Source organism: Lentinula edodes, assembly GCF_021015755.1.
Source record: "Lentinula edodes strain Le(Bin) 0899 ss11 chromosome Unknown C8R40scaffold_45, whole genome shotgun sequence".
NCBI classification, from domain to species: Eukaryota; Fungi; Basidiomycota; class Agaricomycetes; order Agaricales; family Omphalotaceae; genus Lentinula; species Lentinula edodes.
In genome coordinates this window covers 354,015-378,096 of record NW_025764351.1, presented here as the reverse complement: position 1 = coordinate 378,096, position 24,082 = coordinate 354,015, and the positions used below count along the sequence as shown (strand labels likewise).

General features: G+C 45.3%; 8 protein-coding genes and 2 non-coding genes across 10 annotated transcripts; 5 read left to right on the top strand and 5 right to left on the bottom strand.

Annotated features, from left to right (window-relative positions):
* Positions 1-149: 149 nt before the first annotated feature.
* On the bottom strand, positions 150-257 carry C8R40DRAFT_t232. Its single transcript has one exon. It is a non-coding gene; the product is annotated as a tRNA-Leu (tRNA).
* Positions 255-2,518, top strand: C8R40DRAFT_1240484 (cyclin-like protein). The gene is made up of 5 exons (XM_046233521.1): positions 255-400; positions 455-564; positions 620-829; positions 898-1,189; positions 1,242-2,518. Exons 1-5 carry the CDS (start codon positions 369-371, stop codon positions 2,353-2,355), a joined length of 1,758 nt encoding a protein of 585 aa, XP_046081548.1. The 5' UTR covers positions 255-368; the 3' UTR covers positions 2,356-2,518.
* Positions 2,519-4,130: 1,612 nt separating this feature from the next.
* Positions 4,131-5,513, top strand: C8R40DRAFT_1175717 (uncharacterized protein; the record flags this gene model as incomplete). The annotated part of the gene is made up of 4 exons (XM_046232375.1): positions 4,131-4,451; positions 4,521-4,565; positions 4,631-4,847; positions 4,921-5,513. The coding sequence occupies 4 exons, from the start codon at positions 4,131-4,133 to the stop codon at positions 5,511-5,513; spliced, it is 1,176 nt and encodes a 391-aa protein (XP_046081547.1).
* Positions 5,514-5,602: 89 nt separating this feature from the next.
* On the top strand, positions 5,603-5,688 carry C8R40DRAFT_t233. Its single transcript has one exon. It is a non-coding gene; the product is annotated as a tRNA-Phe (tRNA).
* Positions 5,689-5,701: 13 nt separating this feature from the next.
* On the bottom strand, positions 5,702-7,239 carry C8R40DRAFT_648478 (uncharacterized protein). The gene is made up of 6 exons (XM_046235768.1): positions 6,848-7,239; positions 6,751-6,795; positions 6,619-6,697; positions 6,478-6,549; positions 6,188-6,417; positions 5,702-6,128 (listed from the first exon to the last, which is right to left on the bottom strand). The coding sequence occupies exons 1-6, from the start codon at positions 7,151-7,153 to the stop codon at positions 5,817-5,819; spliced, it is 1,044 nt and encodes a 347-aa protein (XP_046081546.1). The 5' UTR covers positions 7,154-7,239; the 3' UTR covers positions 5,702-5,816.
* Positions 7,240-12,712: 5,473 nt separating this feature from the next.
* C8R40DRAFT_1057128 (uncharacterized protein) lies at positions 12,713-15,189 on the bottom strand (the record flags this gene model as incomplete). The annotated part of the gene is made up of 2 exons (XM_046225128.1): positions 12,713-13,199; positions 14,579-15,189. The coding sequence occupies 2 exons, from the start codon at positions 15,187-15,189 to the stop codon at positions 12,713-12,715; spliced, it is 1,098 nt and encodes a 365-aa protein (XP_046081545.1).
* A 2,203-nt stretch (positions 15,190-17,392) lies between these two features.
* C8R40DRAFT_1175713 (uncharacterized protein) lies at positions 17,393-19,116 on the top strand (the record flags this gene model as incomplete). The annotated part of the gene is made up of 4 exons (XM_046232374.1): positions 17,393-17,639; positions 18,584-18,733; positions 18,799-18,893; positions 18,958-19,116. The coding sequence occupies 4 exons, from the start codon at positions 17,393-17,395 to the stop codon at positions 19,114-19,116; spliced, it is 651 nt and encodes a 216-aa protein (XP_046081544.1).
* A 681-nt stretch (positions 19,117-19,797) lies between these two features.
* On the bottom strand, positions 19,798-20,268 carry C8R40DRAFT_1175712 (uncharacterized protein; the record flags this gene model as incomplete). The annotated part of the gene is made up of 2 exons (XM_046232373.1): positions 19,798-20,028; positions 20,086-20,268. The coding sequence occupies 2 exons, from the start codon at positions 20,266-20,268 to the stop codon at positions 19,798-19,800; spliced, it is 414 nt and encodes a 137-aa protein (XP_046081543.1).
* Positions 20,269-20,510: 242 nt separating this feature from the next.
* C8R40DRAFT_1175711 (uncharacterized protein) lies at positions 20,511-21,120 on the top strand (the record flags this gene model as incomplete). The annotated part of the gene is made up of 3 exons (XM_046232372.1): positions 20,511-20,618; positions 20,668-20,784; positions 20,833-21,120. 3 exons carry the CDS (start codon positions 20,511-20,513, stop codon positions 21,118-21,120), a joined length of 513 nt encoding a protein of 170 aa, XP_046081542.1.
* A 568-nt stretch (positions 21,121-21,688) lies between these two features.
* C8R40DRAFT_1024210 (uncharacterized protein) lies at positions 21,689-22,006 on the bottom strand (the record flags this gene model as incomplete). Its single annotated transcript, XM_046223049.1, has 1 exon — positions 21,689-22,006. A coding segment is annotated over one exon (318 nt), but the record flags the coding sequence as incomplete, so codon positions are not given.
* Between the last annotated feature and the right edge of the window lie 2,076 nt (positions 22,007-24,082).

The window sequence follows — 24,082 nt, the reverse complement described above, 5'->3', positions numbered from 1 at the left end:
GAGGACTTTCAGAAAATCAGGTGCAAACTTTTTGGAGGACTTTCAGAAAATCAGGTGCAAACTTTTTGGAGGACTTTCAGAAAATCAGGTGCAAACTTTTTGAAGGATTTTCTTTGTGCAAAAACGTCAAAAAAATGCAACAGTAAAAATGATGAGAGTGGGATTCGAACCCACGCCACAATGTGACCAGATTTCAGTGCGCATCAAATACGTTGGTCTCCTTAGTCTGGCGCCTTAGACCGCTCGGCCATCTCACCGTATTGAATAGTTTGCAAAACAGCATCTGTTACCGGTATTCGCTAGTTTACCGATCGTGAGGTATATCGCTTGTGACCCTTCGCGCCTTCTCCTTCTCTACCATCTAATTAATGGCCACCGACTTTTGGGCAAGCTCGCATTAGTGAGAAAGCGCTATACGACGGCCCCACATTCTTGTTTAACTTTCTGCGCTCAGTAAACGCTGGATCGTCGACCGGGCAACATTGAAGCAAGCACGCGCAGACGATTTGGTGTACGTTTCAGAGCCAGAATGTCTTGAATTTCTAGCCATCTATTTCGCCAACAGTAGGTTGTGATTAACTCCCTCACTTAGCTGTAATATCTCATTTTATATGACTAGTCATTTCAAAGCTAGGGAAGAAACTCGGATTTCGACAACGAGTCATAGCCACTGCTACAGTGTTCTTTCGGAGATTCTACCTGAAGAACTCGTACTGCGAAACGGACCCTTATCTTGTTCTCTCAGCGTGCTGCTATGTTGCTGCAAAGGCAGAAGAGTCCCCAGTACACATAAAGAACGTGGTGGCCGAGTCGCGTGCGCTGTTCAGTCGTGAGATTTTGACCATTCTATTCCGCGAAGAACGAGTACTGAGGTATTCCGAACATGACACGTTACAGAGGAACAATACAATGTCAAGCACTTCCCTTCTGACAACTCTAAACTCGCAGAAATGGAGTTTTATCTTGTGGACGATCTGGAGTGTGACTTAATCGTGTTTCATCCGTATCGAACATTGCTTGCTTTGTGTAACAAGGATTTTGGTAACAGCAATTCCAGCTCGGATTCTCCTGCGGAGGAAGCTGAAGCAGGCGAACTGGGCACGGGCATCGGTGCCGACGATGGCCCCAGGTATTGGGGTACCGGCCAAGGACAACTGGAGTTATCTGAGGGGGGTTTACAGACCGCATGGTACATACTCGTTGCTCTACGTTTCTTTTGATACTAAGAAGTTCACCTCTAGGTTTATAATTAACGACACCTATCGCTCTGAACTATGTCTTATCTATCCACCGCATCTGATCGCCGTGACCGCCATCTATCTTACTCTTGTCCTTCATACACCCACTCAGAATAGTATCGCGCATCTACTACCTTATTCTCCTGCATTCAACTCGGACTCTTCAAATTCAGGCGAGCCATCCCAAACAACTCCACATCCAAGACGCTCGTCGCGGACCAGTGATTCCTCATCGAAACATGCAAACCAACAAGACCCCATCGATTTTCTCGCAAACCTCAACGTCTCGCTTTCTGCTATAGCCACCATAGCGCAGGAGATCATATCGATGTACAGTCTGTGGAATAGGTACCGCGAAGACGTCACTGCTGAAGAAATGAGGAATATGAATGCAAATGCAAATATGGGTAAGAGGAACGCTGCGGGTAATTTCAAGAGTACGATGAAAGGAGCCCGTGTTTCCCAAAGTATGCAGAGCCAGAAAAATCTTCCCCGGAACGTTTCTGCATCCGCCGCCACTACCTCTGATATGGAATGGCAACTCGAACGGCAACGATTCCATGGCGCAATTCAATTACAGGCACATCTCAAAAAACAAGGGTATGCCTCAGCACCGCTACCACCACAGCACATGATAAACGGCCCGTATTTTATGCCCCAACACCCACAACAAATGCAACATCGTTACCCTCCAGCTCTAGTTCCAGTCTCCCTCGGATCTCTTAGCCCCACAAAGAGGTCTGCAACGGGACTGAGATCTCGATCAGGCTCGAGAGCCGGGACGCCGAACAGTGTCGGTGGTGGTGGACGGATGGAAGATTTATTCGGAGATGGAACAAGCTCTGGATCTCCTGCATCTCATACATCACATGCAGCAGGAGTAGGCCCAAGGGCTGGTTCGACGCCGCTGGGCAATACTCCCGGAAGTATAGGAGGGGCAGACGACACTGCGAATTCGCCAATCAACCCATGGCCGTTCGGTCAAGGGCGTATAGTCACAGCCATCTTCTTGTCTTCGATGCTGAATACCTTGCGAGAGGCAAGGATGAATGATATGGCACATCCATCGAGTGGAAGACCGGTAGTCGTTAATCGAATGCTGGAAAGGACTTGGTAGATAGGTATAGGTGCAAGCACAGCTCATTGCAAATGCATAACATATCAATAGTCGGAAGTACGACTGTGTTGTTCTATTGAACGTACATACGATAGGATTCACGTGTATAATTGACAATTGTTGCCCGCTCCGCTGTAGCCATCATCGCTCGTCTATCCGGCCTTTGACCTCTTCCCATATACGGATATCTTATCCGTCTATCAGTAAAACCAATTTCACTTCCAGAAAGCCTCATGGTACGTCTCCCAGCTGAACAAGTTACTGTGTCATTCCCGAACGAGGCGTTGCCGCTGTTCCAACAGATCTACTATCCCCACAGCATAACCCAAGATCAAGTGAACCTCCTCAGCTTCAAACCTTCCTCGTCGCATAAGCACAAGCTCCACTGTCTCTCAAATTTTTGCTAAGGCTAACCTGGCCAACCAAAAAGGATCCAACTAGTTTTTAGAACCGGTAGGTTGCCTCCTTCGAACAACATAAAACCTTAACAAAGTGCATGATAACTACGGACAAGGAAAGCGCTTGTGATAACAATCCTTATGGCGTTTGATACATCTAGGTGCTTGCACTGTGTACCAGATGCACATTAACCCTGTTCCTCCCCTTGGAACCTCACACATTCGAAGAACTTCAAGTATCTGCATCTCATTGCCAAGGACACTGAAACAAAGATCAAACCCAATCATTTATTGATACCGTACGAGAAGGCTGAGGTCCAATACATTTTATTTATATACCTCTTCTGTCTTTTCCACAACCGTTTAGGACAACACGATAACGAAATATGAAAGCGCAGAACCTCGAGGTGAAGATATATTCTGCGATTTCTTTCTTCAATGCCGAGATGAGAACGTACTTGTATAAGGACCTCCGGTGAATTTTGGGCTGTTGGTGTTCCTGACGTTCTAGGTAAGCTAGTCCCCTGCATCAAAATGAATACTGATCAATGCGGATTCAGGCGCTAGATGCGTTTGGCCCATTGGACGTTCTTAACCTGTTCTTAACCTACTGTCTGGAGATTTTCCAATCCATCTTAGCATCATCGCCTAAACTCTGGAGCCGGTTCTCTACCAAATCTCGAGACCCTTCTCTGAATCCAGTGAGGTCAAACTTTGGGGAATCAATTGCACTCGCATGATTTCACCAATGCGCCTCCCTTTGACGTACTGATTATCACCGGAGGGTACGGTGCTCTGGCAACTCGATCATTCTGTACTCGGCCTTTTCCAACACTCCCCGACTTAGATTACGCAGACAATCTGCTAGGTAAACATGAATCTCTTATCAGTATGTTCCTAATGGTGGCGTTTCCCGTCTCAAGTACTTGGACCTGTGTTCGATGGACCCTCAAAAAAGGTTTTGAATTAAGATCCCGGTCTGGATATTTGCTATACGAATACCGATAATCCAGCATCTAGGTCACCCGTTAGCAATCCGACTCTTCTCGCCCTCCTTCAGTCTTCTGGGAGCAGTTTCAACACCGCCGTTCAACTATGTAATTCACATTGTTTGATGTATCGAATCACAGTGAAGGTGGATGCCCACGCTGTCTCATCTCCAAACGTTATCCAGCATTATAATTAACATATGCAATATGAACTGTTTACACTTCCATCCAGAAGTATTGATGCTAACATGATTTTTTTCCACTTTGTTCTTTGCACGACTGGAGATTGGACAATACCCTAGGATGACCTCCTGAGCGAATGCTCCTTAAAATTCTCTCATCATCGATTAAGCAGAGCAGGTTCCTCCGTCTCTTTCTTATTATTCCCATGGCAGACACTCTGGGGATTAGCGAAGCTCAAATTCTTGGATTGTTTCTTGCCAGCGTTTTCTGGGGCATGTTACTCATCACCTTTGTCCAAGCAATGCGGTGTATGCTTTGGGATCTCAATGTTCCAGGTGGCAGACTCAAACGCGCATCGACAATCAATTGGCCAATGCTTGTTGTAGCCCTACTCTTGATGGCGTTATCGACTTTTGATGTCTCACTAGGTCTGATGCACAGTATCGAGGCCTTCATCTTCTACACCGGCCCCGGTGGCTCAGCTGCAAGGTTTACAGGTTTAACAGATTGGGTGAATATTTTAAAGGTTCGTAGTATGAAGTTTTGTGATTTCTATCATGCTCAAGTCTCGTCCTTTGCTCTTCACCTCCATCAGACGTGCAACGTCGTATTTGGCAAAGTAATCAGCGATGGCGTCTTGGTCAGTTCAAAAATACTTTTAACATCGCCTTTTTGTCGAGTTCATTTTCCTCCACCTACTGCTAGGTATACAGATGCTGGGCTGTGTGCGACCGTAGAATCATTGTTGTTGTATTTCCCATACTCTTGTGGATGGGATATCTCGGTACTGGAATATTCGTCATTTATCTGGAGGCGAGCGCAGGAAACCCCAAAGTGTTGCTCACTGGAGGATTATCAAGCCTCACTCCCAGTATTACTGCTGGTTGGACGATGTCATTGGCTAACAATATCATAACCACAGGTACGTAAGGCTAGTGCTCATCCTTATCCCTTTTTTCCAACTCGCGTCGATTTTGACCAAACTTCACTTCCAGGAGTTATTGTTTACCGTATTTGGCGCGTAGACCAAACCAACGCCCTGTTTGGCATTCAAACTCAAGGCTCATCCTTGCAAGGAACTCGCGGGCTCTTTGGTCGACAGAAGCATCAAAGGACAAAGTTGCAGAACGTCATTCGAATCATTGTCGAATCGGGATTAATGTATACCACCATTGCTTTCATCACGTTCATTACTTTCGTGGTTGGAAGCAACTCTTTCTATCCTACTTCAGATGCGGCATGTGTATTTAGCTTGATCCCCCGCTCGACTGCTAATTCATTGATCCAACAGGAGCTCCAAATTCTGTCCATTGCATTCAATCTTATTATCATTCGCATCAGTGCTCATCCCAGTGGTTCAGATGATCATAGTACAAGCGTCCAGTCTGCACCACAGACATTCCCACTACGCAAATTCAGTTCAGCACCGAAGAGCACAAATGAATCAACCCAAATTGAATCCGACCCATATAGGACAGGTATGAACAAACCACAACAAGAGTCGTTTTTGGAGGTTGAAGAAGGGAACTGGGCGCAAAGCTTGACGGTGAAGCCACAAGCTCTAGATATGGAGATTACGGATGAATAGCTATGAATAGTATAGAGCCAGAGTTGTACCTAAATTTACCTGTGAGAAATCGCGAGAATATGGTGGCTAGACGTAGCCAGATACTCTAAGGGGGTATAGCTCAGCTGGGAGAGCAGCAGACTGAAGTTATAATTAGCCGTTCTGAAGGTCCCGCGTTCGATCCGCGGTACCCCCATGAGTTTTTGTTTCTCCACCAAGGTAGCAAGAAATTTAATAACCATTACATTGACACGTCCATACAAATGTTGTACCCAGCTCATACACGAACATATAATCCACATAACCGCCCCATTGGCCATCATTCTACGGAATTGAATTTCTCTCAACATCATGCCCAGATTTGTTCATATCAGATCTGAATGAAATTGCGCCCCGAGAACGTGCTGGCGAATAATCCACGTCCACGTTCTCCTCGTTTGTGACCATCACTTCCAGAGTCCTTTTCGTTATGATTTCGTCTGGAGCTGGACTAGTACTCTCCGCTACAGAAGTGAATGTACGCAGGGGGAATGATGGGTGATGTGGCCTAGTAGTTTGTACACTGTAGTTCTCTTCAGGCCGAGTACTTATACGAATAATGATCAGGTTGAACGCTATTGAGAGGATTTGAAGTTCCTGGTAAAAGGGAAACGATCTGTCACATTCACAACAAGATGGCGTAGGCATCTACTCACTGCGTCGGAGGTTGCATAGAACGAATTACTGCCGGTCAGAAATGTAATGAAGGTGATCAATGCGATGGTCGTATAAAGGAAGCCTGATTCGATGATGATTCTTGTAACGTTTTGCAATCTAGTCCTTCGGCTACTTCGACCAAAAAATGCGCGGCTACGCGACGATACGCTCTGCACAGCATACGCTGAATTTTCTTGGTCTACGCGCCAGATGCGATAGACAATCAACCCTGGATGACAAGTGGAATGTCAAGCAAAGATATGTTTATCGAGAGAATTTGAACTAGTACCAGTGGCCAGTATGTTATTGACGAGTGACATAGTCCATCCAGATGTGATGCTGGGTGTAAGGTCCGACAAGCCTGGGCCCGTCAGCAAGACGTGAGGATTATCAGCGCTTGCTTCCAAGTAGATCACAAAAATGGCGAGACCCAGGTAACCTAGCCATAAAAGAAGCGGAAACGCGATAACGAGCCATCTCTTGTTATACACCACCCAGCAGCGGTACACCTAAGCCGCAGTCAATATGATAGCTCGATGGCATGCAATTCGAAAGACTTTACAAGGACTCCGTCGCTGATGAGTTTCCCAAACACCACGTTACATGTCTGAAGTTCTATGAGTGAAGATAGAAAGCTGTCATCAAGCTATGGTACTCACCTTCAAGATGTTGACCCAATCTGTTAACCCCGTGAATCGAGCAGCAGATCCCCCTGGACCTGTGTAAAATATGAATGCTTCAATATTGTGCATCAACCCTAACGCGACGTCGAAGGTCGATAGGAATGCCAACAACGCTGCGACTATGAGCAGAGGCCAGTTGATTATCGACAGTGGCTTGAGATTCCCTTTCAAGTCCCACAATAAATAACGTATGCTTTGAACGAAAGTGATCAGAAACATCCCCCAGAAGACACTGGCGAGGAAAAGGCCCAAGAGCTGAGCCTCGCTGATTCCCAGCGCCATCTCAGTATGTTGTCGAACGGTTCGCGGTATTTCAGGCTGGTTTGAAGACTGGAAATTTGTGTCCTTGAAACAACTTCTTAAAAAAACCCTGATGATTTGACTGCTGTTCGACGTAACCGCATGATTAGAGAAGAGATCACAATGGCTATCAGTTCCCCTGACAATAAAGAAAGAGGAACTAAAAACGTGCAACTCACCAATTTAGAGGATGATCAATATTCCGTGCTTCTGCTCGAGCTAAGAATCGTTCTCACCGTTATAGACCGTTATCTCATCCAATCTCGAGACTTGTCCGTTGTGGATTCAAGAAAGACAAGATATACGACAACGTCAACAGATTATAAAGACAGCGTAAAGACCTTATCTCGAGCAGTCTCGTTTTCGCCGGAGCAACTGTATCGTTTGACACGGATACTCCTGTAGCCGAACAAGAATAGGCAGGAACTACTGTCAAAGTTGGAATTGAGCAACATCTTGTTGAATAGAATCACTGGGGGGATGGCATCTTTTTCAGTCGTGGAAATTTCCTAGATATCATGTAGATTAGATAAAGATATTTGACTGTCAATTTATTAGTTAAATTCGAAGGATATTAAAAAGTTTTTGTCAATATCACCATTAAATACTGGGAAGCATTTCGGAAACATGGTTTCAATATATACTGCAATGAATTTTTGCATTAATTGAGGCCTGATTACTACAAGATTAAATGCCTTGAATGTGTGGAAAAATACTCGAGTTAATCTCAAGGTCCTATTGCGTGATTATGAGAGGGTTATTTAACATCTATGGTCATTTATCTGCAAGTTTCTCACCTCAGATTATTTGGAATATATTCTGAAATTTGCCTCACAGATACTGAGGAAAATTCTGACCATAAAGCATACAGCTTAACTCAAGACAATGTTTCAAACTTCCTCCTATTTTGTCCGATTTTTCCTGTAATAATTATAATGTGTATATGAAGGATATACTCAACTGCATTATGCAAGAGTAAATAAACATAATCATCAAGATATACTTGAATTAATACTGTGGAAAAATTACTGAAATATTCAAGGTAAAATGAAGTAAATTTTGAAGTTTTCCAGCTTGGATTATTTGTACCCGATATCGGGGACATCGAGACATCACCGACGTCCTGACATCGGATACATCTCAGAGGTGCACATCTCTCAAGATATATCAACAACAACGATATCACTGATATCAGCATCAATCATTTACAACGAGAAAAGATATAGACTTCAACAATGTTTCTGTTTGGAGTACATGGTCAAAGTTATTAAAGGAAATATACGATGTCGAGGATGTCGAGTCGTTTATTGAAACAGGATGGTCCTGTGGGGTCATTGTCATTGATGATACTGGAAGTCAGGGGACCAGCCTCAGAGATAGTGGTCTTGAATGAACTAGAGTGTCTTGAGCGAATGAGCGAGGTCATCCTCCACCCATGACTCGGACGAGGGGAAGCTGTTGGACCCGGTTTCTGCTCGCAACAAATCAGTCTGAGCGACGACTTTGTCCGCGTCATCAACATTTGTCAACCTTGCGTTTCTTCCTCGGTGCCAATTCTTCGGACTGCTCTTTTCAAGTTTGAGAAGGGACCGCCGTCGCATTCTTTGAATCCCTCTTTTGTGTCCCATCAGCCTGTGAAATGAACACCACAGTTAGAACTTAACGTCAGAGTTTGAATAGCACGGGAATACTACGCACATTCCTCTGTTCATCCTGCATCACCCTTCTTCGTCGCACAACCTGTACATTCTCAATTGAAAAGTCCACTATCAGCGTGCCTCTACTTTTCTTCGGCACAGTACCACCACCACCACCACTCTCAAGTTTCTCGATTTCCCCTTCGACTCTCTTGATCCTCGACTCCTCCTTTTCATTCTCCGGTCTAATTTTCTCCGCCTGTAACAATGCCACTAATTCCTCCTTCCACCACTCCTCCCAAAGTTCGGCAACACTCGGGTTGTTGTTCGCCCAAAGGAGAACACGGAGAGCGTCCGCACATGGGTGTTCAGCTCGAGGAATCCATATCCTTTACTTCGGCCTTCACCTGTAATTGGATCCAAACGAACGCGAATCCTCGGGTTCGGAATTGTGATCTTGGTTGAGAATTCGATTGTTGGAGACGGCTCCTCTCCGTCGTTGGTAACGTTAGTGTCGTCGGTATTGGTTTCGAGAGGATTAATGTGTATAGAGTAGATAGGGCCGTAAGGAAGGAACAAGGCACGAAGGTCCTGCTGTGAGGTATTGAATGGGATATTCCTCGTGCTGCACGACTAGACGACTAGAAGCAGCAACGGTGGATGTGGGAGGCCTGTTTTGGATTGACCATGGATTTGGTTATGTTATCCAACCGTTTCTTGAGTTCGACCGAGAGTAGATTCCCTCTGGATACGTGTGCGTGAAGTTAAGTGACGGCTTCGAGTGCGTTTTGGGGAGTGGCAAATACGACTTGGGCTATGGAATGAAGTTATTGAGATAATGCAAAAGAACTATTTACGAAGAGGAAAATAAAATAAACGCACCTGTATCAGCCTGTTCCGAAGAATGGCTCACGAACTTTTCGTGTCTATTTCCGCAGAGATTCCTGATACGACAATTGTACGGATCGCGAGAGAATCATGAGTAGCTTTCGGATAGCTCGGTCGAGGTAGAGGTATAGGTCTCGTTTCCTTCTTCACTTGTTCGCCCTTTTCGCTTTTTTCTTTAGGCTATCCAGATTCAAATAGGTCCATGAGTGAACCGATATGGTTCATTGTGACAACTCACTATCAGCCTACTGAGCACGAAGACTCCGTCCAGCAAGGTTCAATCCATCCGTGGATATTTTATCGAACACAAAAGCGCTCTATATAGTCCTGAGTGAGTTAAGGAAATAATATTTGAAGAACGTACATATAGTCCATGCAGGGATAGTCGAATATTGTGTGAAGAGGTTCCCGAGGTGAGGCAGAGCTGCATTATTAATGAGTTCAAAGCATAGATGAGAAAGATGAGAGACCATGCACGAGTTAGCTGCAGTACATGGTCAAAGTACATGGTCAAAGTATGTAATTAGAGGAAGGTATCGATGTCGAGGATGTCGAGTTGTTTATTGAAACGGGCCGAAACCCGGACCAAACAAAGCCAAGACCAAACAAACAAAGAACTGATCATGATCGTGAGAGTTTAAGATATTCTTCGCTTCTTCCTTCAAGTTCGTCTCTACTGGCTGCAGTGAGTAAACACTCGTGTAGCACTCGATGGTCGTCCTTCAGCTCGTAACTCGTGTGGATCTATCATGGACTAGGACGATAACGGGCAAGGTATAATGGGTCCACTCCTGCTTCCCCAGTTGCATCGTCGTTGATTACTTCCTCAGCCTCGACGTTCCCCTCAAGACGAATTCACAACACATTGAACACAGGGTATGTTTCTCCTCGCAATTGCTTGTATTGTCAATATTCATGGTTTGCTTGCAGACCCGACATTCCTAGTACTGCGAATTAGAGCTAACTCGTTCATGGACCACGCGCTGTCTCTTTGAGTAGTACTTCTGCAAACTAGTTCATGCAATCCAAACTGTTTCTTTGACGATATTGATTGCCGCCATGTATTTGAGCTAACTCGTTCATGGAGTGCGCGCTCTCTAACTTGGGGAAATCAGACTGGTTTCGGCGGCCTTGCTACCATGTATTTGAGCTAACTCGTTCATGGTCCAGCGTTCAGTTGTCTTTCGCATTTCCTCACCTTCAGGGCTCCTTTCTGCCGCTTTGCCTCCATGTACTTGAGCTAACTCGTTCATGGAGTGCGCTCTCTCTAATTTGGGGAAATCAGACTGGTTTCGGCGGCCTTGCTACCATGTATTTGAGCTAACTCGTTCATGGTCCAGCGTTCAGCTGTCTCTCACATTTCCTTACCTTCAGGGCTCCTTTCTGCCGCTTTGCCTCCATGTACTCGAGCTAACTCGTTCATGGTTTCGGCGGCCTTGCTACCATGTATTTGAGCTAACTCGTTCATGGTCCAGCGTTCAGTTGTCTTTCGCATTTCCTCACCTTCAGGGCTCCTTTTTGCCGCTTTGCCTCCATGTACTCGAGCTAACTCGTTCATGGAGTGCGCTCTCTCTAACTTGCGGAAATCAGATTGCTTTGGCGGGCTTCCTACCATGTGTTTAGCCAACTCGTTCATGATCCTGAGTTATCGTTCCTCTGTCTCTTGCATTTTCTCAATTACTAACCTTCAGGAGTTCAGCTGTCTCCACACCTGCTTCCCCAGTCGCATTGTTGTTAATTACTTTCTCAACCTCAACGTTCCCCTCAAGACGAATTCTCAATGCTCACTAATTTCATATTTACGCTGATGTAGATTCCGGGGAACGGACGTAGATTCTAGGGACTTATGGATCGAGACGTTACCTATTCTATATATCCTTATCACTTCCCCGCTCAACACGAAACCCAGGACCGTCGGTGCGTCGAGCTCGCAACTCGATAGCGTGGGCTTTGGCTCTCAAGGTGCAGGAGAAGCACTTTGTTAGCTGCCCAAGTCCAGTAAGAGCCAAAGCAGGCCACAGTGCGGTTACGCCTGTAATGGGGACTTGGTTTTTCCCTGACGGTCTTTCTCATAGTTATGGGCAGAGTGTGTGTGTTAACTCTTTATTTTATTCATCAATGGGTATATGTATCACCATCAGTGTATCTGCTTTTCCCAAATCAATTCATTTACTATCACTTCATATAGTAGGTCGCCCGCCTGAGCCTTCAAAAGTCTGTGAATAAGTAGATAAATAACCGTAAGTCAACATGTGAAACCAATCCTCACTTTAGGCACAGGTAGCACATGTAAAATTGCTTGATTATTGATCTCGAAGGGAGTCCAGACACAATGCGACACAGCATACTTTAAAGGTACAGTAACTTGCACTGGGGTCGGTGTGGAAGGATTGCTTGGATCGCAGCAAAGCCATCCCATCTTGAATTGCCGATACCAATCAGGAAGCACATCAGTGTCCAACGGATTCAGGAGATCCACAGAAGTATAGATCTCGGACACGGACAAATGAGGATCGTGAGGGTGTTGGTGAGCATGGTAGAAAATTTGCTGAATTCGAGCAGCAAAGTACTGATTCTGCTGCAGTTCAAGGATGATAAAGCTGTTACGATGTTGGTGATGGAATGATGTGTAGATAGCTCTGCCAACAGACACACCATCAACCTCGGTGACTTCAGTGGTCAAGTTAGTGGGCCATTTCTCGGCTAAGACCTGATAATTCAGGCAAAGATAATCCTGAATATGCTGCACTACATCCGAAGAAATAAAGACCTTTCGTGATTTGAACTTGGTTGATGTCCAAGCCAATGTCTGTGTATCAGCAAACATGCCCCGATGATCTTCACAAGCAATATCATCTAGAACTTCGAGAGTTTCCCCTATGCGGTCATGCAGCTCTTGACGGTTATCGATCAGCAATCTGAGATTGCCAAGTCGACAGTATGATCTCAACATGGTATTTTCAGCTTGACCTATATCATAAGCTGTTAGCAAAGGCCCACAGGTGAAATATCCAGATCAAAGAACCCCACCAATCCGTCTATTTGTAGTTGTGTCTTGCAGTTCATGGTTGACTCGTTCAAATGCTGAGGTATCTCGAGCATGAAGTGGACCCATGGTTTGCAGAAATTCACCCATATGGAGGCTGTAATGCTGATTTGGGACAAATTCCCAGTTTGGAAACAGCTCTTTCAAAGTGGTCAAATATTGAAGCATTTCACTTGTATATGCTTCACTCAATTGCTTTGAGGTTGACCGCAGGTTGAGGATTTGTAATGCCCTGACCAAGTGGAGAAAATTCTGAAGCAGTGGCATTTTTGTACCATCATTACCATAGGCCCAAACACGGATCAGAGTGACAACCAGATGAATGGTACAAATCACTTTCCAGTGATCAGCACTAAGCTTTCCACCACTTGGAGTACCCCAGGCAAGAGGTGCTGGCTGAATCCAAGTAGGCAGAATGGAGCGTTGTATATCAGTTCTGACTTCCTCCATTATTGAACTGGTAAGTAGATTTCCAGAAAAAGGTGTGTGAGGAATTGGTGTATCCCGATGTTCAGCATGCTGAATTTGTCATAATTAGTACTTCTTTCAAGTACCAAAAAGGACAGTTTATACACATACCCACAGTAGCAAATTTTCAGCCAGTAGTGCTTTGTCTCCATATGTTGGAACACCAAACTCCTTGCATAATCTTACAAGTAAGTCTTTGGCATACTTGGATAGGGATGATATAGATAGTGGTTTTGTATCTTCAAGAAACTTTCGTTTCAAAGCCTGGTACCCTGCATTATCAAATGAAGATTGAGGTACCATTTCTGGTAGGGGGTTTGATATGGAAGAATCTAAAACTGCAGATGATATGCCTGGAGCAGGTGAAGGAGCAGGGGAAGGTACAGGGGAAGGTACAGAAGATGAACTGAGAGCAAAGCTTGCTACCACCAAATTTACCGATGAGCCAGGTGGGTTTGTTGAAGATACTGCAGAAGATGTAGAAGGTTCTTGAGCAGGTGTATCAGGATTATGGAAACCCTGATTGAGAACATGCATCCGGCGCTAATTTGAATATTAGTAACATCTACAAAATTGAGAAATGAACAGTTTACCCAGTAGTCAAGTCGTGTGATCAAATGAGGTTTTGTATCAGTCAAGTTCCGCTTTTCAGACTTGCGGTAAGGAATTCTAAGATCCTCACATAAGGCATGCAGGTAGGCCTTAGTAACAGTTTGAGGAAGTAGTTTTTGAGTTTCTTGTTGGTTATCATGGTCAAGAAGTTTGGCCTTCAGGTTAGAGAACTTCTTTTCATCTACATGATCCCGATCTGCCATTGGAACAGAATGAGCAGGTTCAGGATCCTTATTTGGGGTAGATTGAGATGAAAGTATAGACTGGAGAGAAGTACTAGACAAGGCAGATGATTCCCTTGAGTCAGTACCCTGCAAGTGGAAGGTAAATTTTAATACAGAAATGTTAAAAAATTATCTAACCATTTTTCTTCGTTTAATGGAAGATACAACAGATGATTCCCGGGAGTGAAGTATAGTGTGCAGATCAATTGTAGAGGGTTCCTGCACATATAGATTCATTTGATCAAAATCATAAAGCTATTTAAATAAATCAGCTTGCCATTTCTTTTCGTTTACCCTTTCTGGTAAGAGAAATATATTGTAGGGGAGGAATAATGGGCACACTTTCTTCACTAACAGACTGGCGCTGCCATATTTGTACATTAGGGATGTATTGTTCTGGAGTAAGATTGAATATCGCACCCAAGTCACAAGAGCTTCAATAAGCTCCTTTTTATTGCCATTGGTTCGCACATCCGGGAGACAAGAGCATAAAAAAACAGTAGTATTTTTGTTGACCTTAGAATCAAGCCACTGGGATAAATTTTCTGGAGCTTTCCGAATTCCATCCCAGAGAGAGCGAAGAAGTGCAGCTGGTGGTTTGAATTTGGATTTCAATGTCGCTTTAGGTTTTGCATCACCTTCAATTCCTAAGACACCACGGACATGGGTTTCAGCAAGTCCTTTGCACAGATGCATACCGTCAATAACAGTATATGCAATCGGGTTCCAGTAAGGTAATCGTAGTAATGCTGTCCATCGAACACCATATGTGTTAACAATGTGATCACGTTCTTCGTCACTAGTAGCTTTGTGATATTCTTGTGCCCGCAGTTGGTGCTCTTGGAGGTTACGCCTTGGCCAAGTTGCCATGTCGATGTTGTTTATGTCAGATTTGAGAAGAAGACATTGGGTACAAAATAACTTGTGTGAATGTGAGCCAAATCCCGAGACATGGTGAGCTCCAACAACATCACAGACAATAGGAATCAGAATTCCACGCACAACACGTCCCAATGGATGAGAGCACGTTTGTGTGAAATAGATACCGTCCCAAAATGGCAGAAGCAAATCCACAATCCAATCCAGAATGTGATTGATATCATTCACATTGGGATCACCATTGAAGACGGTTACAAGTGCCATGTACCCTTTCCTATATCTGAGGTGTTCCGGTAGGCAAAGGTTCACCATATAGATTGCAGTGGAACTGATGTGGGATTTCTCGTTACTGAAATGGAAAGGGTGGAAGGCGTCGTAGCCAAGACTAAACATCACGGGTAAATCATGTGAGTTTTCATCTAGTTGCATGAATGGATTTCCATCCGGACCAGGTATCGCCTTGAAAACCGGAGAGTCTCTAATATCACGAAGGATTTCATCATCAGATGAGGATCGCAGATGATTCTCCATCGCCTCCTCCATGCCGGGAACAGCTAATATCCTGCCAAACCACTGTTTCAGATCCTGAAACAGCTGTTTACGAATAGGGACAACGAAAAAACGATTCCCGATCCTCTGTATTCGCCACAAAGTGGTACCGCACGCAACACATTTATCTAACTTCTTATCTGTTCGGTAAGATTCCTCGTTGCGCTGAATGGATTGTGGGGAGAATTCATGCAATTTGAAGCACTTTGGGCAGGCAAGACGGGCATGGCAATGAGGATCCAAGTCGTAATGATCAATTATGGTGTGGACATCCTTTGGTAGGTTGGAGGCAGCATCGATGGCATTTGGGCTTTCGGTCGCCCGGAGTATACCCCGATGTAAAGCCAATACCACCCGCATGCGACGGATCGGTGTTTGCAGCAGTAGATAGATAATTGCAGCAGCAATATACAGTGTCTCCAGAAGGGGGTTGAGGCGGGAAAAAGTCCGAAAGTAAGAGCCTAAAGGAGGGAGGTTTAAGTCAAGACAATTCAGGAATCAGTATAGAGCAGCAGACCCACGATTATCAACAATATGTGCACCAATTGGATCAGACTGCTGAATCCATTGGCTCTTCTTATGCTGATTCAAGGAAGTCAAAGCATCTAGAGCGTGATCTTCAAGTATGCTAGCTTCGTCTCCGTCTCCACGAGGCATTAAACGCAGCTGGATGACCGCACCACAAAACCAGGCTTCGTGATCAAGAAACTCTCGATTTGCTGGTGCAGTAGTTTTTAGAGCAAACTGACCACAGTTAGCTGAAGTAAGAGACTCCGGGTCGGGGAGTACGAAAGAAGTCTCTTTATTCGGTGGTGAAATGAACACTAGTTTCGAGGAAGACTGGGAGGCAGCATGGGATCTTGCAAAGATCTCTTCTTCCAGCATCGACAGCAAGCTGGTGGATACGTGGGTTTCTGGACAAGAGCTTGGATTGTGGGTAGATGGAGTATGGGGAGGCATCTGCATGTGAATTGGGTGATCGTAATCCACGCAGATATGGCAACAACATGAAACAAGTACAATCTGAGATGAAAAGGGGTATACTTGTTATGATAGCAATGTTGGAGGAATACGAGCAGAAGTCCACCAGATGCACGGGTTTTTACCCACTGCAGTCACCAGTTAGATAGTGATAGAAGGGAAGACAAAAAATCCCGCTCAACGGGATTACCAATATTCAAAATGCGGTACATTTGACATATTACTGACCGGTGATATGTCTGATCATTATCTTAGATACACAGTAACGATAGATAGATAGTGCTACTGCAGAATTTGCTTACACTAATTTTCGTGTTCAAAGGAATGCGAGAGAAAGAACATAGAGTCAATATTCATGAACGTTGAGACATATGCTAGTACATAGAGCAGTACTGTAGTGGAAGTGACCGAATATAAGCCACTGCAGGCCTTCGGGAAATACATATAAAGAAGTACGCTTGCACACTCTGCCCAAAATTGTGAGAAAGACCGTCAGGGAAAAACCAAGTCCCCATTACAGGCGTAACCGCACTGTGGCCTGCTTTGGCTCTTACTGGACTTGGGCAGCTAACAAAGTGCTTCTCCTGCACCTTGAGAGCCAAAGCCCACGCTATCGAGTTGCGAGCTCGACGCACCGACGGTCCTGGGTTTCGTGTTGAGCGGGGAAGTGATAAGGATATATAGAATAGGTAACGTCTCGATCCATAAGTCCCTAGAGTCTACGTCCGTTCCCCGGAATCTACATCAGCGTAAATATGAAATTAGTGAGCATTGAGAATTCGTCTTGAGGGGAACTTTGAGGTTGAGAAAGTAATTAACAACAATGCGACTGGGGAAGCAGGTGTGGAGACAGCTGAACTCCTGAAGGTTAGTAATTGAGAAAATGCAAGAGACAGAGGAACGATAACTCAGGATCATGAACGAGTTGGCTAAACACATGGTAGGAAGCCCGCCAAAGCAATCTGATTTCCGCAAGTTAGAGAGAGCGTACTCCATGAACGAGTTAGCTCGAGTACATGGAGGCAAAGCGGCAGAAAGGAGCCCTGAAGGTGAGGAAATGCGAAAGACAACTGAACGCTGGACCATGAACGAGTTAGCTCAAATACATGGTAGCAAGGCCGCCGAAACCATGAACGAGTTAGCTCGAGTACATGGAGGCAAAGCGGCAGAAAGGAGCCCTGAAGGTAAGGAAATGTGAGAGACAGCTGAACGCTGGACCATGAACGAGTTAGCTCAAATACATGGTAGCAAGGCCGCCGAAACCAGTCTGATTTCCCCAAATTAGAGAGAGCGCACTCCATGAACGAGTTAGCTCAAGTACATGGAGGCAAAGCGGCAGAAAGGAGCCCTGAAGGTGAGGAAATGCGAAAGACAACTGAACGCTGGACCATGAACGAGTTAGCTCAAATACATGGTAGCAAGGCCGCCGAAACCAGTCTGATTTCCCCAAGTTAGAGAGCGCGCACTCCATGAACGAGTTAGCTCAAATACATGGCGGCAATCAATATCGTCAAAGAAACAGTTTGGATTGCATGAACTAGTTTGCAGAAGTACTACTCAAAGAGACAGCGCGTGGTCCATGAACGAGTTAGCTCTAATTCGCAGTACTAGGAATGTCGGGTCTGCAAGCAAACCATGAATATTGACAATACAAGCAATTGCGAGGAGAAACATACCCTGTGTTCAATGTGTTGTGAATTCGTCTTGAGGGGAACGTCGAGGCTGAGGAAGTAATCAACGACGATGCAACTGGGGAAGCAGGAGTGGACCCATTATACCTTGCCCGTTATCGTCCTAGTCCATGATAGATCCACACGAGTTACGAGCTGAAGGACGACCATCGAGTGCTACACGAGTGTTTACTCACTGCAGCCAGTAGAGACGAACTTGAAGGAAGAAGCGAAGAATATCTTAAACTCTCACGATCATGATCAGTTCTTTGTTTGTTTGGTCTTGGCTTTGTTTGGTCCGGGTTTCGGCCCGTTTCAATAAACAACTCGACATCCTCGACATCGATACCTTCCTCTAATTACATACTTTGACCATGTACTTTGACCATGTACTGCAGCTAACTCGTGCATGGTCTCTCATCTTTCTCATCTATGCTTTGAACTCATTAATAATGCAGCTCTGCCTCACCTCGGGAACCTCTTCACACAATATTCGACTATCCCTGCATGGACTATATGTACGTTCTTCAAATATTATTTCTATAGTACCGACAGCCTTTCTACGCATTTCAAGGAACCTGCATCTCATCTTACATTCGCTACAACTCGTAAGCTGAGGGCTAAGAGTGTTCTCTCCACGAATTTTTTGGCCCAAACGACATTCCATCAAAAGAAGCTCTGGATAAAGACAAGCTGAACGACCTTCCGACTGCCGAAGCGAAGATCTTTTTGCCTCCAGGAACTGAGCTTCCTGGGGAGGAGTGGTCCGTCAGTAGCTGTGAGATGTAAATCCAACAGACTTTGTGCAGAGGACATACAGTTCTATTTCAAGATATTCACAGAAACGTACCTTCGAGATCGCATAAGCTACGAGACGGAGGCTCTGAGCATCAGGGGTCCTCAGCCCCCGTTTGAATATGATCCCCTCAAATTGGATAATGAGGTATTGGAAGAAGGGGAAGAGAGGAATGCTAGAAATGGGTTTTCATAGGATCATAGTATGCACTGGGGTACGTGCTGTTTTGTTTGCGTGACCCTTTCCACCACTTACAGCCTTTGCTTACAGAGATGTGATAAACCACGTATTCCTTCCGCTCGCGAAAGCCTCTGGATGCCTTGGACCCGACATTCATTCTTCAGAGTTTCGGGCTAAATTCGATACGATATTCACTAGCCGTCCAAGCGTCTGATCATCATCGTCTCATAAAAACAAACTCTCGTCATTATCTATATCTACCAGACCCACCCAGCGCCGAAGATCATGGGGTGGGGTCCAACAACTCTGATGAGAACAGGGCTGACGCGGTAGTCGTTATAATTGGCGGAGGCAAGTCTACCCAAGACATTACTTTAAGTTCGCATTCTGAGTTAAGGAGCATGTTCCTGTTTTATTGCCCCTCATCTGATTGGGTCCACAGACATTTCTTACACAAGTCTTGACTAGGGAGTCGAAAACACGTCGGAAAACAAGATACTGAAAGATAACAAAGCTTTAGTACTAGTACTAGTATTCGCTCTCACAATGTTCAGTTACTCTATTCATTGTTGTAGGTAAGATGTCATGGAAGGAATGTGACAAGGAATCAGAGAATACAGGACTTTAAACAATTTTTCAAAGAGGCGATATCACGAAGAGTAATTTCATCGGTCTCATGTTGTAATTTCGGGTCTATTATTCCAAATTATTGACCACCTCTCTTCGTGCCTCTGATTGCTTTTGCTTTGCCTCGACAATCATATCGAATTCCTCCAACGCTTCGATGAACCTCTTCTCCGCATATGGCTGAAGTAACGGGTTCCAACGAACCCTTAATTCTGTTAAGAAACCATTCCTTGTCGCAGAGACAGCTGCCATTAGCTCTTGGGTATTGTTCAATTTCGAGTTTACATCGTCCAGATAAACCTTTGCCTCAAAGATGAACAGTTGAGTGGAAGCCCTTCAACATAGGAAATAGAATACCTTCTTAGCAAGTTTGAACATAACAAGCATGGTAACCAATAGTATGAATACCCAATTGATATTCAGCTCTAACTCATAAGGAGACAAGGGTTGCGGTGGCGGCGGTGGCGGCGGGGTAGGCGGAGGCGGAGGTGGTGGCCTACCGTACCATATGGTGCGAATGGTGTTACGACCTGTGTTCATGGCGGTAAGTCAAGAGGAAGGGAATGCGCCAATTTCTTTAATTAGGCGGTGTTATATATCAATACCTTGAACACGAGCCCGTAGATTCCTCCTGTCAATATTCCTCAATGGGGCATGCCGGTTTATTTCTTATGATCTTGATCTATGGATGATCATTCTTTTCCTTACCCATCAGGTGTCCTCAGTAAGTCCAATAGGTTTCTGGTTACATTTCAGAGAGATTAAACTTGGATTGCCTTAGAATGGATCAACGTACTGATGTCTTTGAAGACGTCCAGGCAATTCGCCACAAGTTGAAAGTTTCCGTAAAGAATTTACGGAACCTGGTGGAGAGTCTGACTACAAATAGTGTAAGTATTAGTATGCCAGGAGATCCATCTTGTCGAGACTTTTTGCTAGGACAAACAAGACGAACGGTTGAAGACCGCGCTACTCGTCGAAGCTAGGCATATCATTGATGAAGTCAGTTTGATATTATTAGCTATGAAGGTTGACATTGCGAACGTCAATCTGGAGGTAGGCAAACATTCTATCCTCGAAGATTCAGCCTGACACTTTGAATAGGTGACCCAGATCCGACTGCTGGCCTTTCTCTTGAAGAGTAATGCCGAGCTCGAGAAAATTCTTAGCGGCCGACCATGCAAGGATCTTGATTTAGTGAGCAGTATTGTTGTGCAAGGGCTCAGCTGCGTGGATTCCCTTGGTTCTGATGGGAAGCTCGAAACTATTCAGACTGCATCCACTCCTGAAGCTAACACTTCGAGTATCAGTATCGCTTGTGATCGCCCTGTTAGTCCTGGCAGCCAGGAGAAAGCACAGAGCGAAGGTGCGGAAGAGATGGTCATATCCTAGCGTAAACTGTGCCCAAGATATCTTTATTCACAAATTTCGATACGATAGTAATAATTTCTGAGAACGTTGCACGAGTTCTACTCACTGCAATGATCGATGATCAAAGAGGACTTGTTGATGACTCCGGTGGGGGCCGGTCAAAGCAGTCTCGTGACTTTGCAAACTTTTGTCATAATCTATCTCATTCAGCGACATATCCGTTGTCATGTACTGAGCTAACTCGTGCATGGCTATTTAAAATCTAGTGTGTATACAGATAGGGAGGATCATCAAGCCAATTATTCGCAAATCATGCTCTGCAAGTGTTCTTCTCAACAACGTCGGTGACCGTAAAATGACCGTTAAACATCAGCCTGTGAGTCTTGATTAAACGGTTTCGTGCCCGCTATCATACTGCTGCTCATTAGATTCTGGAAACAGTATCTTTTGCTACGACTCACTCTTCGATATCTTGTGGCAGTTGCAGAGAAAAGGTTTCAGGAAGTGGCCGAACGTACGTGTTGACATGTCCAGACTGCATGGTATTTTTGTGCCAGTCAGGCTGCTTGGCGTTCAACCATGCAGCTGAATACAAGTTCATTGGAAGGCCGATTGGTGCTGGTCTGTCAGGAAAATATACCGGGTCAGATTTGATGATACGAAGACGAGGTGCTGAGCCTTTCGACGGCCGCGTTCGACCCTTCATCCGCATCAACATGTGTAGTTTATCTAGCTTTCGAAGTAGCATTGTTAATTCGAGCGCCCTCCATTGCGGTGTTAGCACTATGAATTGAGGCTGATCCTTACTGCCATCTTCCTCGTCTTCCGACATTCCATCAGGACCGATGCGATTCAGTAAATCTGTGAGATAGTTGAGTGGACGATAGAGCTTGGTGAGTTTATGCCGAATCATAAATGTCTAGGAAGTTACTCAGTTTAGAAATCAAACAGAGACGTAAAAACATACTCGTCGTTGACGGCCCACGATATTTTCCTGCTGCTGTCTCGCGTAATCCCCACCAGTTGTAACCTTCCTCTTCCATTCTTTATGAATGTTTGTCATTCGTTGCAAGAAAAATTAACGCAGCATTTCGCGCTCGACATCATTCTGGGGAGTGACCCAGCCTTTCGACTCGACCAACTGTACAAAGACATACCCTGCCGCGTGGTTCCATGCGCAACGAGGGTGCCCATTGACTGATACTCGGAAATTATCCATAGTGCAAGGACGTTGGCTGGGATCCTCTTCGTACTCTTCCTCGAAGTCGTCAAGCTCCTCTGTCGTGACGGTTAGTCTAAGGCGATTGGCTCGTCCCCCCAAGACCGTGTCGACCCATTGTCGCATCAATTTCTGAGAGAGAGATCAGTGACAAACCATGGAAAAGGTCAGACTCAATCAAAGCACTGACTTGGCGAGCTATCTGGTCTGGAGATTTGTGCACCGGAGTACGATCTTTCACCTGCAGCTCAACGTTCCAAAGACTATTAGGTCCAGTGATTGGAGAATTGGTCACTCTATAGCCTGCAGGGAATTTACCCCATTCGTTCCCGGAAGGAAGGTTGTCGGCATTTGGAACTCCTGTCGCACCTGCGGGAGCAGAATCACTTCCAACGGGATTAGCAATTCCAGTCGATCTAAAACCCCCTGGTCCAGGTGTACCAGTAGCAGTGGTGGGACCCGTGCTATCATCTGGGACAGAACCTGATGCACCTCCTGGAACGGGGACGGGACCACTGGCAGAAGGTGCGAAAGGACGAAATCCAGACGGAATAGAGCTCTGTGTATTTACTCCGACGGCTGCAGGTGCAAATGGACGAGACGGTTCAAATGATGTATGGACAGGTACCGCGCGAGTAGTAGATGCAAGTGGGGAGGCCAAATGTAAATGACTCAGGATCTGTTCTTGAGTGCGCTGTAGTTCAGCCATCCGTGCTTCTTGGCGCTGAAGTTGGCCTTCTTGTCGCTGAAGTTGCGAGTCTCGTTTAGTGTTTCCCTCGTTCATGATTTTTAGCTGATTGAGTGTCTCCGTTTGGATCTCAGCGTGTTTATCGATGCGTAGCATCATTTCCTTCTGGTGCTTGCGGAACTTCTACAGTTGTATGAGAGGGATGACTCATCTCTGAACATGATGACTGCAACACTCACATTCAATGATTCGACATCAGGGGAATTAATCTCAAATAAACCGCCCCTACGACCAGCCAAAGCTCCCGGTCGTCGAACTCCCAATCTAGCGGTCCTTCGACTAGTCGAACGAGTAGGAGTTTGGTTTAGATCAGTCGAACTTGTTTTCTCCATATCGACATCTTCGTCATTCCCTGTGCACAAGGATCAGGCTATGCGCCAAAATGTTCAGTGCAAGACTCAGCTACCTGAATCCTGCTGCTCCTCAGTCGGCTGACCTAAATCTTCTCGTCCGTTTGCGGAGCTCTGTGATTGAGGTGTCCCTGGCTCCCTCCCTATGTGCAAGAGCTATGAGTTGACTCGTATACGGCTCAGGAATGTAATAGTGCTTTCCTAGATGCTGCTGCTCATCAGCAGAGTCCTGTCGCTCTCCCACTGTGGTTCCTAAATAATGAATCAGTATTTGGACAATTCCAGGGATTCCTGGCAATATTGACCTGTATATGCGTATGGATGTATCGACTGTTCATGTTGATCATTCGCTTTAGCAATGCAGTGAGCCCCAGGTCATCAGTAATCATTCCAATTTCCTCACCCAAATCCTCGGTGCTAGAACTCATTTGAAGAAATGAGTCGCCTATATCGCCACAGCTTAACGCGTCCTGCTGAAGGTTTTCTGGAAGAGTGCGGGACATGTTACAAAGAACTGCAATTCTAGGGCAAAACCTACGGAAAAGGAAAGGATAAACAAATATTGCAATCATCGTTTCATCTGATGGCATCCGATGCGGACATTTCAGGGCGCCACATCCTGCTACATACATCGCCGTTTTCCACATGGAGATGGGAGAAGACATG